Source organism: Urocitellus parryii, chromosome 2 (assembly GCF_045843805.1).
Source record: "Urocitellus parryii isolate mUroPar1 chromosome 2, mUroPar1.hap1, whole genome shotgun sequence".
Lineage (NCBI taxonomy): Eukaryota > Metazoa > Chordata > Mammalia > Rodentia > Sciuridae > Urocitellus > Urocitellus parryii.
The window spans coordinates 183,346,189-183,364,268 of record NC_135532.1 but is presented as its reverse complement, the minus strand read 5'-3'; the positions used below and the strand labels follow the sequence as shown (position 1 = coordinate 183,364,268).

Here is an 18,080-nt window from a genome sequence, read left to right as displayed (position 1 = left end):
AATGAAATTGACCCAGGGTCACTCATGAGAATATGCATTCAGCATGTGAAAATCTTACAGTTTGAATCTGGTGTCATCGGGCACAGCAAAATACTGGTAGCCTCCCTTGGGCACCAATACTGCAGTTATCTTGGAAGACATATCAAAATATCATCTGTTTTTTTCTTTATTTCCAGTAAGTAAATGGCAACATTTCTAAGGAAACTGAAAGGATGGAAGGTCAAAGACTAACAGCCAATTATCATGATAAACTTGTGCTCATAATTCTCTGCCCCTGGGAGCTGGTGTCTGAACTCAGGATCAAGACTGATAGTCCTGTGCCTAACACAGAACCTCCTTTAAGCAGGGCATTGCTGTAGCAACTGGGCAGTCTTTACCTGAACCTTTACATAGGAAGTTCCCAGCACAGGCACAGTTCCTGCTATAGGATAGTCAAAGACAGCAGAGGAAAGAGAGAACAAAAAGAGAGAAGATACACTATTTAAGTGGCAGGGATATAATGACCTTTCTGATATGCAATGTAATCATAGAAATCAAGAACTTCAACAATGCCCAAATCATTTGAATCAATAATTTTGCTTCTAGAATCTAGCCTGAAAAAAAAAGAAAAGAAAAAAATAACCCACTAGAATGCCAGCAATTCCTAAGGCTTTCTATATGATAGTGATCAATTAAGACACACTAAATATAACCAATAAGAGAATGGTTAAATAAACGATGATATAGATATACAACAGAATAATAGTCATTATAAGCATGTTTTAACTCTATTTAATAATATGAGAAAATATTCAAGTTATGATCAAATTAAAAATAATAAAGTAAAACGAAAAATGTGTACATGCACTATGATCTAAATCATATTAAAATAATATTTCGCATAAAAGAACACAAGATGGAAGTACACCAAAGCATGAACACTGTTTATCTCTGGATGATGAGACTGAGAATGATTTTTGTATTCCTTTTTATGTGTGTTTAGATATTTACATATTTAGAATAACAAATGAGATATTAATGGCTCTTAATTGCCTTATTTTTCTAGTATCAACTAGAATACTTAATGCTTTAGAAATTGTCACCAAAGGAAAATTCAAGAACAAATGGACTGGAAATGTTCCATGCATGAGACAGAAAGAATCAGACAGGATGTAGGATCATACAGAACTTTTCCTTTTCCCCTGGAACCCTCAGGTTGGCAATAGAACCACCCCAGACAACTGTGGGAATCCCAGGGCAGAGGAGACCCAAGCTTCCTTGTGTTTGGAGCAGCGGGGAGTTTGAGTAGGGAGATATTACATTGTAGGAAGAAGCCCCCTCCCCTCCCAGGAGCAGGCTGACTTCAGGGTGCTGGAGAGACCATGACTGCATGGTTTGTCCCGGCAGGATGAGCTGAATGAAGCCCCCTACACCTGTGTGGGCACAGCGGCCAAATATTCCCAGGCTTCTAGAAGTGGGTGGCACCTAGCTGAGAGAAGGCCTGGTCTCGAAAGGTTCTCACAACTGAAATGGGAATCCCCAATCATTGGCTTCAGGGAAGACTGTCTTGCTATGGATTAGAAGGGGACAAGCAGGACACTAGCTCCATAGATGGACCTGTCAGGTAGACATGTCTGACCTGAGTCAGGTCACTTCGCAGAAGCCAACACAGGCTCTTACAGCAGAGGCAAAGGTGGATAGCCCTTCTGCTCTTAGGGGCTTGTGCTTAATGCATCCCTTCCTACCCAGGCATACTTTTTTTCTGTCCCAATGTGGGACAGAGGAGGAGGGCAAGCAATCCTAAATGGGACCGAGTTTCAATCCAAGTATCTGGGAAATCAGGTTACCTGGAAGTGACTAGTTTAAATTTTCACACAAAAAGGGCTCAGAGTCAGAAATTCAATTGAGTTGTGAAAAATAGTCACACATACATACATGTCTGTATGACTTACTGAATGTGAACTCACTGAGTGTTTTCATGGTTTTCAAATATTCAGTAATGACCATAGTTGGTATCTTTTAAAGAAAAGCATAGCCCAATAACACAGGTATAGGCTGATGGGAAGTTGGCCTCACTGGATGACAGGAACCTGTTCCCCTTGCCTCTAAGAGCCAGTACCTCATTTCCAAGAGCCTCTGCATTACGATTCTGAATGAGTGTGTGTGGCTAGAAGTGAATGCAAAATGGTGCTTCACAGCTGTCTTCTCTGCCCTGTCACCACCCTCTACTTCCTTTACCCCAAATCCTTACCCTTGCAAATCAATATTATTAAACTTCCCTTTATTTGGTCCTTTCTTTTATTCTTCTTGTTAACCATTTTCTCCCCTCAAAGCAATATCAAATCACAGAACAAATCCACCCATACATAATGATGACCTCAAAATATTTGAAGAACATGTTGGTTTCTATGTTTGGTTTTCTTGGCTCCAGGTTATACCAAGTCCCTATATGATAATTCCCTCTCGCCATCATGTCCATCCTCCCTGGGGGTCACATCTAGGATTGTCAGGGGCCACTTAAAAAGCAGTACTTGGAATCAACACTGTGGCCCTGGGTTCTGGCCACAAAGACATACTATTATTCTGCTAAGGCTGCAAAGGGTGCCAAATGGGCATTTGTGTTCCTAGCTGGGGGTGTCTCAGCATGTGGACTCACATCCAGAACTTTATCAAATGTTAGGTCACAACCGTGCTCTGCTGCACTCGTGTACTGCTGGGAACATGCAGCTGTGGGTGCCAATCCTATTCAGCCACCCAGGAGAGGCAAGTCAGTGCCTGTCCTTTCTGTTAGTGGCAGGGTCCTGCCAGTGGGGTCTGGAGAAAGGAGGATGAAGGGAATAGGGAACTCTACATTGCTCCATTGGCCATATCCCTCCCTGCCTTAGGGGTCCCCTCCTGGCATCTCTGTCTTCTACTTGAAACAAAAATCTCATGCTTTCTTCCTTCTTTTCTTTCTTCCGTCTTTTCTCCCAAAAGCTCATCTGTCCCTTTGCTGAATCTGTGGGTCTTGTTCTCTCTCTAGGATCCCTCTTAAGGGAGATAATCCTCCAACATTAGAGGATTTTATCAAATTACTGAATATCCCTTCTCTTTGCTTGAGGTCCCCATGGCATGCTCAAATCCTGTAGAGGACACTTCCTCTAGTGCCAACCCCACTGCCCTCTGGGGCTGGTTGTGTCCACCTCATTCCCTCAGCTGCCTACTTTCTCTGCTGCTGTCACCGCGTTCCAAGCAGACTTTGGAGCATCTCCCCCACAAAAGCATTGACTTTGGCAGATCTCTTGGGGACCAGTGATGTCCTAACTTGTTTGCTTTTCCAAGGCTGGTGTTTGCAGGGGTTATTTGGAACCAGAACTGAAATCGTCCCACGTCCTTATGCAACTCCTTCAGTAGGCTCCAACAGATAAATAAAGCCCTCCGCCCCTCTGTGGGTCTAGCTTTCTAAGCAGAGTACCTGGGTTGTCCTGAAGCCTCCAGCCATCTGCCCACTGGCCAGGGCCTCTCTGGAGCAACCATGAAGTCCTTCATCCTGCTCCTTTGCCTTTCTCAGCTCTGGGGCTGCCACTCAGCCCCACATGGTCCACTGGGCTATAGGGAACCAAATTGCGATGACCCAGAAACAGAGCAAGCAGCCCTGGCAGCTGTGGATCACATCAATCAATTCCTTCTTCAGGGATACAAGCAGATCTTGAACCAGATTGACAAAGTGAAGGTGTGGTCTAGGGTAAGTGAACCTGCTGTGAACAAGTTGAAAGAACCTATGTGTGCAGCCCAACCTGGTACCTCAAAAGATCAGCATCTCCCAGCACAAATGCAGCTGCAGTGGGGAAACTCTTGTTTCTTCCCAGCAGTAAAAAGGAAGAGGCAGATGGAAGACAAGAGAGGAGATGTTCAGTTCCACAGTCATGGATCTCAAGGAAGCTGCTGGGTGGGGGGTTGAAGTGGGATGGAGGATAAGAAAAAGCTTTGAAGGATATTTTGCAGATGACAGTTGAAAAGTGGGACCTGCTACAAAAACTAGGGCCCAAGAGATTGGCTCCAATTTGCCAAGTTATCATTGACTAAAAGTCAATTTACCTTTCTTGGTTTCTGTTTGTCTCTGAATGAATGACACTAGCATTTGACAGATGTTATTACGATATGCCAGCCCTTTCACATAGCTCACCTCCTTAACTGCCTCCTTTCCCCTCCAGTGCTTTATGGTAGATGCACTGACCTTGTCTTATATAAGAGGAAATGAAGGCTCTGAGTGACGTGTTGTCAATTTTTGGTCGAGGTCATATAATTAATATGCATTCAGACCGGGATTTGGTTCATATCTAGGTTCCTTCCTCTTTACAAGCTGCCTCCCAGAAAGAGTTATTCACATCCCAAAGAGAGAAGTCTTGGCATAAACAGGATTCACTGCTCCCTATGTCCGGCAAGAAACCAACACAGCCTGGAGCCAGTGACAATAAAGAGCAGGCCAGAAAATATATCTTGGAGATCAGTTGAAAGATTTGGAGAGGTGGGAAAAGGGTATCTGTCTACTGTCTGTTTTGAAACCAGATTTCACATCTGATTAAGGTAATTCTTCCAGCAAACATTATTTCAAACCTTCCTTAAGCAAGAACCAGTGTCAGGTGCTATGGGAGATATTCAGTTGAACCTTTAAAATTGCCAGTAGTTAGCTGCTTGTTATATATAAAAATGGCAATTTGATATGGCTTAACCTGACATAAAAGTCAGAAAAACAGTCTGTGGCCATAGAAGATTTACAATCTAGGGAAAAAAGCAAGGTAAACATCAAGATGTCTGCACTGGGGCTGGGGATGTGGCTCAAGCGGTAGCGCGCTCGCCTGGCATGCGTGCGGCCCGGGTTCGATCCTCAGCACCACATACCAACAAAGATGTTGTGTCCGCCGAGAACTAAAAAAATAAATATTAAAAATTCTCTCTCTCTCTCTCTCTCTCTCTCTCTCTCTCTCCTCTCTCACTCTCTCTTTAAAAAAAAAAAAAGATGTCTGCACTGATAACGGATACCTGATTTCAAAAAAGGAGAAAATATTTGAAATCGTGACTTCCCCAGGGAGATTTTATAAGTTCTGCATCCATATTAAAGTATAATGAAGACTCAGAGGAGAGTCTGATCAATACAGGGGAAACAAGAACACAGCATGCACATTTGAGGGAAAAAGCAATGGATGGACATTATGATTTTCACTAATGGCAGAGCTTGAGGGTACTAAGTCTACCCGGGTCCTAGTCACTGTAGTTCTGAATCATTTCAGGAAGTTACTTTGGACAAACTTTCATATCATAAAATGCAGAGCATCCTTTAGGGGAGAAGATTCTGAGGTTCCAGTGATTAGCAAGTCAGGCAGAGCTGAAATAAGAGGCAAATAGAGCTAGGATGAGATTTTCCAGGTCTTTTAGATTTTTCCAGGCTTTCAAGAAAAAATACATAATCAGGTGAAATGACAAGAACAACTCCAAAGATTTAGGTGTATACGCTGGTGATAGGACAGCTTCCTCCTCTCAGTGCAGATTGGCTCTTCCCTCTCATCACCAGCAGGGGAACCAGAGAGCAGCGTCTGTGCACCCAGACATCTACTAGCGAAGAGACCAAGGAAAAGCCAAGGACTACAGCAACAAAAATCTTGAAGAAGGAAAAGAAAATGGGGAAAGGAGGGAAAGTAGATGATGAAAGGGAAGGGAAAATGGAGCATAGGGAGGGAGAAAGATAATAAAGAGAAAACAGTAAGCTATCATCTACGCCACCTTACTTTGCATCTTGACTAAGGAAATCCAAAACTTTCAAAGCACTGCTGAAAAGATGAACTTTTTTAATTTAAAAAATAAGTATCATAACTCAGTTTTAGTTTCCAAGTAGAGCTCAAAGTGAGAACCGTGACTCCATCCCTTGTCCAAGCCCATTCCTCTTGCCCAGTTAATGGAGGAAGAACAGAAAAACAGTATGGTCCTGTCCCCAGGCCAATTGAGGGCTAGCTGGAGGTGAGACTGGCAGTAAGAATAACTTCTCCTTCCCCTCTCCAAAAGTGGGGGAGGGCCCAAACCCAATGGGGGGGGTGGCCTCTCATTTTGGCTGGCGCAATATGGTCTATGGGCCATAGACAACCAAGGCGTCATTCTGTCTCTACAGCGGCCCTTCGGGGAGGTGTATGAACTTGAAATAGACACATTGGAGACCACCTGCCATGCTCTGGACCCGACCCCTTTGGCAAACTGTTCCGTGAGGCAGGTGGCCCAGCATGTGAGTACCCTTCTTATGGTGACTGTTGTGATACCTCATTCAGTTCCACCGCAGTTCAGAAAAGAGCAGGTCCCATTCTATCCGGCTTCCCAGCCTACCTTCTCATCCAGCCGGTATGCAGTTTCTAAAACTGGCATTGAACGTCACCTTCCATGTCGTTGATTTTTACAATTTAGCCTCCTTGATGTAGCCCTCCCTGAAAGCTGAGAGTACAGTGTTTCAAAATCACCCCCGTGAAGATGACTTTTTGAGGGTTACCATAGACAACCAAGGCGTTGTGGGGAGGGGGCGGGGGCAGAGGAATCCCTTCCTCCTCGGTGACAGTGAAGGCCAGCAGTGCTCCTGGGCCCTCACTCTGGGTTTATTTCACCAGGCTGTGGAAGGAGACTGTAAGGTCCATGTGCTGAAACTGGATGGCAAGTTCTCCGTAATATTTGCAAAATGTGATTCCACCCCAGGTACGAATGCTTCTTTTTCTTATTATTTTTACCTTGTAGAGAGGGGAAGGAATCTGAATAGTTTTGATCCTAAGTAGTTTAGGTCACTTGGTTGGTTAAGAAAAGGAGAAGCCAAACTTCCTGGGTCCTGAGATTTAAAGACGGTTTAAGGATCTGTTCTCATTGGAGGTGAAAATTGTCCCTTAGTGACAGGGATTCCTGCGGAAATTTCAGCATGACACAAGCCACTGGAAGGTTTATCCCTAGAAGCAGAGATAAAGCCTAAAAGCCATTGCAGCATATATTACCCCTTTGTAAGTTTGTGGAGCTGGAGCAAATGCCCTGGAAAATTAGGAGCCCTTCCCTTCTCTGCGCAGACTCCGCGGAAGACGTGCGCAAGGTGTGTCCGAACTGCCCTCTGCTGGCCCCGCTTAACGACACCAGGGTGGTGCACGCTGTAGAAGCCGCTCTGGCCGCCTTCAACGCGCAGAATAACGGCTCCTATTACCAACTCTTGGAAATTTCCCGCGCTCAACTTGTGGTAAACAGACTGTTCGACAGATTGGGCAGTTTGGTGGCACTTGTGGTGAAGTAGGAGTGAGGAAAGGACAGGTGCAAGGACAGCAGCCAGAAGGGAAGGAGTGTGTTGGCTGGAAAAAGGCAAAAAAAGGTGTCCTTGAGGTATGAGGACTGGGAATGTCATGAGGACCCCCAAACCTCGCCTCCACCAGCCTGAGACCCTCTAGCATGAAGCAGCCAGACGCTGCAGGTAGGCACAATGCATCTTCTCTCGTTCTAGCTAAAACCAGCTTCCATGTTCAAGAGATGAAGGTTCCCATATTATCCAGACACACTCACTGTAAATCCACAGGTTTACCACGCATCACCACCATTAGCGACAGTCTAGCAATTAATATTTACAAAGGCAGGAGCCTACTTATACTTATAGGCATATAATGGTAAGATTCTAAAAATGCTTTTAGAATCGCCACAAAAAATACCCCCCCCCAAAAAAACCACAATTGTACTACAGATGGTTTAGCATATTTGAAGGAACCGGATTCTAATATTTAAGAAATCTGGTAATTTGTATACCAGCTATGGCATACTTAAAAATACTTTATGTGGTGATTCTGTTAACCATAATATATGATTCTTGGAACATTTTCATCCCAGACTACACCAAATAACAGACATGTTATTATTGTAAGTGTCCACAGACTTCAAGTACTATAAAAAGGAAAAACACAAGCAGTATCTTCCATGCTTTCATCTAAAATTTTTCACTTGATCCCACTTTATAAGTGGGAGAGGCTGTTATCTCTTCACCTTCCCAACCCATCTTGGAATAACTCAAACCTTAGTGCAGCCCCAAGAGTGAGGGCCAGGGGGAGGCAGGGTTTCCACTCATGCGGTCTGAGTGAGGCCTTCTGACTTCCTGTTCCTGTCTGAAAACTCACCTTTGTCCTAAATGATGGGCAACAAACACCTGCTCCTCTTTCAGGGAAGACCCAACCCCTACCTCTGTAGTACAAACACTTTAGAGCACCGACCGCAACAACTGTCCCATCAACCATGCATGGGCTTATTTCCAGGGCCACAAAATACGGTCTATGTGAATGGTGTTCCCTGAAGTTGTCCTGTTGCCATGACTCTTATTATTTCTCTCCAGCCTCTCTCTCCCTGCCCTTTTCATTTCAAGTCATATTGCCTCAAGTGCATTTTGATTTATTCTTATCAGCCTCTCCCAGTTTCTACCTATGTGGAGTTTGCAGTGGCTGCCACTGACTGTGTTGCTAAAGAAGTCACAGATCCAGCCAAATGCAACCTGCTGGCAGAAAAGGTGAGTGGGCTAGAACTTGAGGTTGCTGCTACCCAGGCAAAGCTGATTATAGGACAGAACATCTTATGTAACTTATATCTTGGGGCTGCAAAAAGAAAATGGCTATGCAAAATGTGGGCCTGGATCATGCCTGATCTTTCTCTGGGGTCTCACCTCTGCCCTTAAGAGCTGTCACAAAATCATCTCATTCACTGGAGGCACATGAAGTTAGGAGAAAGACAGAAGCCGTCTCCTAATGAAGACAAGTTACACCCAGCTGTTGGAAGTGTGATGTGTAGATTTCCTAGTTGTACCATTTGTGTGAAAACTTTCAAGTCTTTGAGTTAGTAATGTCCACTAGTACGAATTTAAACTAAAGAAATCATCAAAGGTTGTATATATATGTATACATATAAATAATGGTTTATCATAGATAAAAATGACTGAAAAGGAGGAAAAATCTCAGTGTCCAATAGAAGGGTGCCACTGAATAATACATGGCACATTAATAAATAGAAATTATTCAAGATAATTAATGATATGAAAAAATGCTATTATTTCAGGTCATAAATGATAGAATCAAAATTATCTCAGCTTTTAAGTTGTGTTTAATAGAATCTAAAATTAGAAAGAAATACATCAATATTAACAGTAGTTCTTGCTGGGTCAGACTATTTATGTGTGGGATTTTGGGTGATTTCTCTCTCTCATAACATTTCTTTATTTTCTGCATTATATATATAGGAGTATGTGTATATATATATATATATATATATATATATATATATATATATAGGAGTATATGTGTCATATACAGAATCTTTAAACTTTAGGAAGATTTTTTAACAAAATTAAAATTTTAAGTTTCTTTGCCTCAGTGTAGTTCAGTGCCAGTGAAACCAGGGAAGAAATCCATTTTTTTCAGTATAAACATTTTTCTATATATTGTAATAATTATGAATATTAGTGACAATTATACATTTTTGAGACAATCCGTAATATGATCACTTTGTCAAAATATACTCTACTGTCATGTATATATAAAAAGAACATATACAAAAATTAAAAAGTTGTCCATTTTTTAAATATCCGTTAAAATGACTCTCCTCTCTCTATGGGCAGCAATATGGCTTTTGTAAGGCAACGCTCAACGAGAAGGTTGGTGGAGAAGAGGTTGCAGTGACCTGCACTCTGTTCCAGACGCAGGTAACAACTTCATGAATATTCTTACATCTTCAGAATACAGAGACCCCCTTAACCTGCATGCAGCGTGTTAGTAATGACAAGGCATTTGTTGTCCTGTCTTCCTAAACTTCACAATGTAATATGGTACATGGAATCATCAACACTTGGAAAGATAATTCATCCATGTCTTTCCCTCCCATGCACCCGTGGCTGCAGGGCAGAACCACACTAGTGTGTAGTTGACAAGGCCATTTGTTCATGTATGGGAGGTGGAGTTGGGTTTCTTAATTGTGGGCAACAGGTGAGTAGGTCTGTCTGACAGCTCCCAGTAGCTGAAGGTGTAGGTGAAAAGACTTCGAATTAGCTGTAGGTGGAGTGATTTTACTTATGGGCCATGTGTGCAGAGGTCCACTGTCCACCAAAACAATCCTGGTGAAACTGGGGCCCCCATAGGCTAGTTGTCTCTCCCCTGTAAACCTGATGAGAATCCTTTGCACATATGCACGTTTGTGGCGGCGGGGAGGCGGGGGTTGTTTTGTTTTGTTTGTGAAATTCCTTACAAATGAAAATTCTTACTGTGAGTAAATTGGGCTGGGGGTGCCACCCAGACCTGTGGGTGGCTTTATCTGGGAGGAAGAAGCAAGCTAACCTCAGGAAATGGTCCTCTCTCTACCCTGTGGTCATACAGCCCCAACCAGACACCAATGTAGCAACCCCTGAAGCTGTCGTGGAACAAGCTACACCTGCATCCCTTCCGGCTGGTCAGCCTGCAGCATCCCAGGTGGTTGGACCTATGGTGGTGTCACCCCCCATAGGACCCCCGTCACACCGGGTACATTACGACCTGCGCTATGCCTTCTCAGGTGTGGCCTCAGTGGAGTCAGCCTCAGGAGAAGCGTTTCACCCTGGGAAAACACAGCCTGGTGTTGCTGGTGCTGCTGATCCATTGGTCCGCCCATGCCCAGGCAGGATCAGACACTTCAAGATTTAGGCTAGACACAGTAGAAATGGGAAGGTTTGACACAGAGAACTTAGCCACCATTTTGTCCAGGTCTGGCATGGGTGGGCCTTTTCTGTTGTCAAAGCAAGTGCCACATGTGTTTAGATCAACATCAAATCTTGAATTCCAGCCTCTCTTCGTGCCTCAGAGGATAGAAGCAGAGAGGGTGAAAGGCATAGGCTGACAACTTGATTGTCTTTGTCTTCATGATAAACCACTACCATTAAGTTCTCTGCCTTCTGGTTGACCTCATAAAAACAGTAGGAACTGTGACTTTGAAAGGTGCTCTTGTCAAACTTGTATCTATTAATAAAAATGCCTGAAGGACCTTTCTTAATAGAGAAGGTTCTAAACTGAAATATGGTCATGATTATTGCCTACTTCATCCCAGGTCTGCTTATGTATGGGGTCTGTTATCCCAAGAACCACACAAGTGTCCATCACCAAAATCTACTTAAGAATAGAAAAAGAAAACAACATACCTTGGTGCCAAATACAGGGAAAAGTGAGACTAGGAACTGCTCCCAACCCTAGGATATGACCATTTTCTTAGGAAAAAACAATTCCTTTTATTCAGAAGAGAAATCTTGCTAAAGGAAGCCAAGTGCCTGAACTTTGTACAGATAAATCAACCACTGGTTTTCTCCAATACTCAGGTAAGGAGGTATTGTAACTACTACAGGAATAGCACAGGAATCCCGTTTTAATTAGATTTGTTCACTATTTATGTTTCAAATATCTTCTTAGTACACACTCAGTGTATAATGCAGCTTTCTAGCCAGTATGTTTTAAGAATCCAAGTTAAAGCTCTGGTGTATAGTATATTTAGAGAAGGGGTCCCTGGGCAAGTGAATCTGTAGACATTATCTAAGTGCTCAATGGCACGAGAGAATAAACAGTCCCCATTAAAGAGTAATGCCTACACAATTTCAATTTTTGTCCATCAGTTTTAGGTTGTTCTGAACCTCCTCTGTGATGGGCCCTTCCAGATAGAATTTTAAAGGGTGAGGCCAGCAGCCAGTTGAGTGGCCACACTGAACCAGAGGTTCCATGGTTCTCAATCTGGGGATGGGGTGAGGTGGGGTGGAACAGAACCATGGAAGTGAGTAGAGGCATTCACTTGGGACACCACTGACATTTAGAGGACAGAGGACAGGGATGGAAAGCATTCTGAAACGAACAAGACATTTCTAACAATAAACTCCCAACAATGAACCACGATGTATCAGTGTTTAGTGATTTATCAAGTTCCCTTGGCACCTGTGTAGCTGTATTGGAAAGTGTTTGTAGCTGAGCAGGAGTAGCCAGAGGGCAAGAAGTAACTAATTGAGCAAATTTTGGTCAAAGTTTGGTCTTAGGCAGTGGGCCACAGATGTGATAAAGAGAGGATGTAATTTGGAGGTGGCACTCCAGGGCCTACCAATGGATTTGATATAGATGTGAGAAAGAGAGATGAAAAATGACAACTCCAGCATTTGTGGCTTTGCCAACTGGGAGGATGGAACCATTTAGCTGGGCAGGGAACACTGGTTCGTTTCATTTGACTTACCTCAACTTCTCTCCACTCTATCTTAATATTTGTGCCTGTTGATTTTTCTGCCTGTCTCACCCATGCAATTATCCCATGCCTCTCAAGGAAGCAGTGAAGTCGGAGAGACCTGCAAAACCTGGGCTGAGCTGCTGTGCCTACCTCCTCTTTCTGCCCTCATTGCACAACCAGGTGTATTCAACAGTCTGGCATAGAGATATTGGGAGGATTACATGAGATGCTACAAAATATATGCATGGAAATGTCCTGACACGTTCTGGGTTCTCAGGAAGGGCTCTGCCTCACTACTATCTCTTCCTGTGATCAAATTTAGTAGCTTCAGAAGATTATGATTTCAACCTCTTAAATCTGTACTCTCCATTTCACAAGTTTATCCCTTCTCATGATTTAAACTGACAGCCATGCACAGACAACTTCCGGCTTCATGACTCAAGGCTGGACGGCTCTCTTGAATTCCAGCATTGCATTTCCAAATATCTCCAGAATTTCCTCATCTGAATTCACCAAGAACAGCTTCCTATGTGCTTTATTTCCTCTAAATGATGCACAGCTAACGACTGAGCATTTATCAAAAATGTGTATTATTTTAGGATAATTTCTTCCCAGTCATAAGCATAAGGTTTAGAAGATAAGTGATGAAGTTCTTAAATCTATGGCCCTTACAGCACTTTTTTTTTCTTTAAGGCTGCCCTGTATTTTCATAATATCATCAACTTGTTTCAAATTTTGCATATCAGATGAGACTCTGTGGCTATTTTAGTTTCTTACTATTTAAAATTTGTATGGTTCAGAATTTCATACAATATAACCCATACAATATATGTTTTGTTCGTTTCAATATGTATGTCCACATCTCAGCTGGTCCACGACTCATCCAAATTGCCCTCCATCCCTGCATCGCTCTCCTTTTCCTTCATAACAGTCACCTAGGAATTAGAATTGCAGTAAACACAGGTAAATGTTGGGAGCTGCTCTGGAAATACACGCCCTCAAGTCCTGAGCAAGAGATACTGAATAATTATTGCTCCCGCAATAACTTAGGCCTTACCTCTGCTTGGATAATGAGGCGTGGCTCCAGGAGTAGGCATTACCTGGTGGGGTTGAGTTATACTCACCTGATCCTATGTAATCCTACTGCTTGCCGTTCTCAGATAGAATGTTCCAAGAAACAGAGTCCCCCATTAAAAGCCAGCTCCAGAACATGTGCTCCCGTCTCTATCAGCCTCTTGTGACTTTCTCTTGCCTCCCTTGTGGGAGCCTGAGGGCCGGAACCAGGGAAGCCGTCCTGAAGCTTATAAAAAGGTATTCCATGTCTGTGTGGTCTTTTCATGTCACCCCAAATTCACATGAGTAACTTTGGTTCAGTTGCCTGTGCTGGATGGGGCAGCAGGTAAGTTATATTTTTAATCCTTGATAATAAATGAGATTATATATGTAACCTATATAGCACTCTTAACATCAATTTCCCAAATACTCATTTTTATAAAACATTGTTGATATAAGCAGGTGAAATTCTTTCCACCTGCATCCCGTCCCCCACCCTGCACTTGGACCCCAAAGCCACAAGGCTCCAAGGACCACTAGGAATATATGAAATGCAGTGCTGTTTTATTAGCATTTTTGTGTGTGTGTGTGTGTGTGTGTGTGTGTGCTTGCCAAAGATAAGGGTGTTTATAGTGTTCATCATGGCATTATTTAAAAGAGCAAAAATTATAAACATAAATTTTCTTTATACATGTCTGGCTAACTAAATTATGCTACATCCATTCCATGGATTATTTGTAGAAATTTAAAACCATGTTATAAAAAAGTAACAATTCATATAGAAAAACATTTATATTTTGAGATGAAAAAGCAGGTTAAAGTGGTATGCTTCTACCATTATAACTCATTCTCTTCTTCTTCTACCCAACTAAGATATTGTCTTGTATTTAGAAAGTCTCAATTTTTTTTTCTTTTGCTGGGGCTGGGTCTGTAGCTCAGTGGCAGAGTGCTTGCCTTGCTTTTGTGAGGGACTGGGTTCGATCCTCAGCACCACATATAAATAAGTAAAAAGATAAAGATCCATTGACAACTAAAAAAATATTTAAAAAAATTTTTTTTGTTATTGCCGGGTATGGTACACCTGTAATCTCAGCTACTTAGGAGCCTGAAGCAGGAGGATGGCAAGTTTGAGGCCAGACTCAGCAATTTGGCAAGATCCTATCTCAAAATAAAACATTTTTAAAAGGGCTGGGGATGTAGCTTGGTGATAGAGCATTTGTCTAGCATGTGCAAGCCCTGGGTTTGATCTTTAGCACTGCACACATACACACACACACACGTTTTTTTGGAATGACACCCCCACCTCCATCACAACCCTCTGCAGTGGACAGTGTGGTTTCCTCTGCACCTTGTCTCTGAGGACCAGGCACTGGCGTTGAGAGTCCCCTGTCTCCGCACTGGCGTTCAGGGGTTTCTTTGACCTCTATCTGGGAGGTGTTTGCTCTTCCTCACCATTGGGCTGCCCCTATCCATCCTTGTCCTGGTTGATCTGACTCCCCAGGGACCCTCCCACATTCACCAGTGGCTTTGGTGTCTCTCCTCGCCTGCCCCAGACATCTTCAACACCCTGCCAGTGGCCCACCCACCCAACATCCGAATCTCTCCCTAGCTTGCCGTATTGCCCCTGCTTCATCTCCACCACCCTTTGGTTCCCACAGTCACACCCTCCTGGTGCCATTATCCTCTTCCTGGGTGGCAGACCTTGCCTCACCCTCTCTCTGCCCTCAGCCATCTTATTGTGCAGCCCTGATTCACTTCATCAGCTCAGCCTGTTTTTCAGCCTCACTGAGAACATCAATCTGTCTCTGTCATTCAAGTTATGGGACACCTCCAGGTTTCACTTCCTTGTTCTCAGACCCCAGCCCTGCGTCCGTTGTTTCAGTGATACACCACAACCCTCTGACTTCTGTCAGACTGCCTGCCTTTTCAGGGCCCATCTCCAATTGCACTTTTTATTTCTGTTTCCAGGCTGTAGTTCTGACTGAGGGGCTTCTCATTGGCTCTTTCTTCTTATTCTTCCTTTTAGGTATACTTAATGTATATCTATCTGTACAATGTATTTTGACATATCATACATACATGGAGTATAACTTCCCATTGTGGTTGTACATGATGTGGAGTTACATTGGTCGTGTATTCACATATGAACACAGGAAGGTTATGTCCAATTCATTCTACTATCTTTCCTAGTCTCATACCCCTCACACCTACTTCCTTCCCTTAATTCCCTTTTGTCTAATCCAATGAACTTCTATTTTTCCCTCCCCCCACTTATTGTGGTTAGCATCCACATATTAGAGAGAACATTAAGCCTTTAGTTTTTTGGGATTGGTTTATTTCACTTAGCATGATAGTCTCCAGTTCCATTCATTTACCAGCAAATGCCATAATTTCATTCTTCTTTATGGGCTGAGTAATATTCTATGTGTATATATACCACAATTCTTTATCCATTCATCTGTTGAAGGGCACCTAAGTTGGTTCCATAGTTTAGCTATTGAAAAACTGAGCATCTATAAACATTGATGTGACTGCATCACTGTAGTTTGCTGATTTTAAGTTTTTGGGGTATATACTGTGGAGTGGGATAACTGGGTCAAATGGTGATTTCATTTGAATTTTGTTTTCTGAGGAACCTCCAAACTGCTTTCCAGAGTGGTTGCAACAAATTTGTAGTCCCATGCTTGGCTCTTGATGCCCTCACAAAAGTTGCTCTCCATCCTTAGATGAGACCACAGAGCTGCCCACCATTATTTCATCTCCTAGTCTCCACAATGGCTAATCCATGCTTGCCCCTTTCAAATCTCAGATCATACTCCCATTTCTCAACTCTCAACAAGTCAAACATTTCCGGTGCGAAATGAAATAAATACTCTCATCTAAGAATTCCCTCCAGTGTATTTCCAAAGTCATCCATCCTTACCTCCTTGTCTGCAGCTCACAGATAGTCTTTCTCCTCCCATAAAAAGGGTGATATGTTCTGAGAAATGCATAGTTATAGAATTTCCTAGTTGTGTGAACATCACAGAGTGAGCTCACGCTATCTTAGATGGCACAGGTTAATCACTCCAAGTGGCCTCTTGATGTCATTAACAAAAACAGTAAACTAGGGCCCAGACTGTTTAGAAAAATGAAACATTTATATTTATACTTAGAATCATATAGATCATGACAAATTTGCTTATTGGAAACCTCTAGTAATGTCAATGCCACTTTCTTGAAATGTACCATGTAAGGAGCTCTGCTGTAGAGCCTTTTTGAAACAGATTGACTCTATAGAAAACAGGATCATACAGCTATATCACCAGAAGTGAAAAATATGTTCTGGTGTTTTTCTGTAAAGATTAAGAAATTAAAAGTCAAAACTTTAAAAAATAAATAAATAAAATTAAAAGTGCTAGGATGTAGCTCAGTGGTAAAGCACCTCTGGGTTTGATCCCTAGTACCAAAAACAAAAACAACACCCAGTATAATTTTACTGTAGTTTCCAAAGTCTGTCCTGTTTTGCAATGTGACCTTATAACATGATCATTTTCGGTATTACTATCATAAACATCATTTGTGGTGGCTAGTATGTAGTCTAGCAAGTAGACATACCATAGTTTATTTAGCCATTCTCTTATTGTTGGACATTTAGCTGGTTATCTCTTTTTCACAGTTGTAAGTGGCACAACAATAAATATTATTATGTGGGCTGGGGTTGTGGCTCAGTGGTAGAGCGCTTGCCTTGCATGTGCAAGACCCTGGGTTCAATCCTCAGCACCACATAAAAATAAATGAATAAAATAAAGGTATTGTGGGGCTGGGGATGTGGCTCAAGCAGTAGCGCGCTCGCCTGGCATGCGTGCGACCTGGGTTCGATCCTCAGCACCACATACCAACAAAGATGTTGTGTCTGTCGAGAACTAAAAAATAAATATTAAAAATTCTCTCTCTCTCTCTCTCTCTCTCTCTCTCTCTTTCCTCTCTCACTCTCTCTTTAAAAAAAAAATAAAGGTATTGTGTCCAACTATAACTAAAAAATAAATATTGAAAAAATAGATAAATATTATTATGTGTAAAAGGTAGAGCCTCAGAAATAGAACCAAGACTCCAGAATAATACTACTTTATAACTCTTGATATACATCACCAAAGTACTTTCCAAGAAGAGTTTCTGCCAATCTTTTTTTTTTTTTCTGCTGAAATACAAGCATGCCCATCTCAGGGAACCTTTACAAACCTTGCTTGGCATTATCATTTCCTCCCTAAACTTACAATTGCCTGAGTTATTCTAGTTATCACATCTCACTCAATTATGCTTTGGTTCATATTTATACCAATATAATTAGATGGCTCTGGAAAAGGTCACTATTGACCTTATTGCCAAAACCATTGATCCATTGATTTGTTTTCCTTCTCATATTATGTAAGCTCTCTGCAATGTTTAATGTCATTGTCAGTCTCCAATTTGGAACTCTTTCTTTAGAGCTTCCTGACATTTAGAGTTAGAGGCACTGCAATTTCACCTTGGTCTTCTCATTTTATAGGCTCCCAATGGCAATCTTACCCACTCCTGTAACTTCAACTCAGTGATAATATTCCCTACATTTTCCCTTTTTTTTTCTGCTGGATTGTAAGGGTCCGGTGAAAAGTCGGAGGAAGAGACCACCAAGAGACTGACTTATGCAAATGCAGAAGGGGATTTATTGAGGATCCAATTCAGCGCACTGAGGCTCCAGGCTCACTCAAGAAGGGAGAGCAGCCCAGAGCCCCGGGGAGGGGTTGAACAGTGCTTAAGTACACTTTTGGGGGAGGGTGGGGGGCTTTGCA

At 42.5% G+C, this 18,080-nt stretch overlaps 1 protein-coding gene across 1 annotated transcript; it reads left to right on the top strand.

The window, feature by feature from the left end:
- The first annotated feature begins 3,422 nt into the window (after nt 1-3,422).
- On the top strand, nt 3,423-11,029 carry Ahsg (alpha 2-HS glycoprotein). The gene is made up of 7 exons (XM_026389360.2): nt 3,423-3,703; nt 6,122-6,232; nt 6,606-6,690; nt 7,047-7,210; nt 8,411-8,512; nt 9,614-9,697; nt 10,365-11,029. Exons 1-7 carry the CDS (start codon nt 3,494-3,496, stop codon nt 10,665-10,667), a joined length of 1,059 nt encoding a protein of 352 aa, XP_026245145.1. The 5' UTR covers nt 3,423-3,493; the 3' UTR covers nt 10,668-11,029.
- Nucleotides 11,030-18,080: the final 7,051 nt, after the last annotated feature.